The sequence below is a fragment of the Meleagris gallopavo genome, unplaced genomic scaffold (assembly GCF_000146605.3).
Source record: "Meleagris gallopavo isolate NT-WF06-2002-E0010 breed Aviagen turkey brand Nicholas breeding stock unplaced genomic scaffold, Turkey_5.1 ChrUn_random_7180001973898, whole genome shotgun sequence".
Lineage (NCBI taxonomy): Eukaryota > Metazoa > Chordata > Aves > Galliformes > Phasianidae > Meleagris > Meleagris gallopavo.
Window position 1 is genome coordinate 1 of NW_011233330.1, and position 631 is coordinate 631.

At 59.4% G+C, this 631-nt stretch overlaps 1 protein-coding gene across 1 annotated transcript; it reads left to right on the forward strand.

The window, feature by feature from the left end:
• Positions 1–3: 3 nt before the first annotated feature.
• Positions 4–586, forward strand: LOC104917271 (fibrinogen-like protein 1-like protein; the record flags this gene model as incomplete). Its single annotated transcript, XM_019611934.1, is given in 3 exon segments — positions 4–453; positions 456–543; positions 546–586. Coding segments are annotated over 3 exon segments (579 nt in total), but the record flags the coding sequence as incomplete, so codon positions are not given.
• Positions 587–631: the final 45 nt, after the last annotated feature.

Genomic DNA, 631 nt, shown 5'->3' on the forward strand with positions numbered 1-631 from the left:
AGCGGCGTCTACGTCATCCAGCCCTCAGGGCTCCACCCCATCGTGGTGTACTGCGAGATGAACGTGACGGACGGGGGCTGGACGGTCATCCAGAGGAACCGCCACAACACAGACATCACCTGGGCCGAGTCCTGGAGCACCTACAAGTACGGCTTTGGGAACGTGCGCGGCGACTACTGGCTGGGCACCGAGTACATCCACCAGATCGCCAAGCAGAAGGTCTACCAGGTCAGGTTCGTCATCCAGGATGCCTCCAACAACATCAGGTTCGCAGAGTACAACCTCTTCAGTCTGGACGATGAGTCCCAGGGCTACCGGCTGCGGCTGGGCTCCTACGCAGGCACAGCAGGGGATGCCATGGACTCGGACAATCCCAGTAACATGCACAACAACATGAAATTCTCCACCGAGGATCGGGATCAGGACGCTTCAAGGAAGAACTGTGCATCCCGCTCTGGGGCGGGTGGTGGTTTTCGTCCTGTTATTCCGTGCGGCTGAATTTCAAGGGCGGCATGACGTGGGGCAGCCTGTGCAAAGGGACGTGCAATCCTCGCTCATCCTCATCAGACCAGCTCCGTACAGATAGCGTCCTTCCTCACCGGACGCAGCCAGACCAGAGCTCTGCTGCACC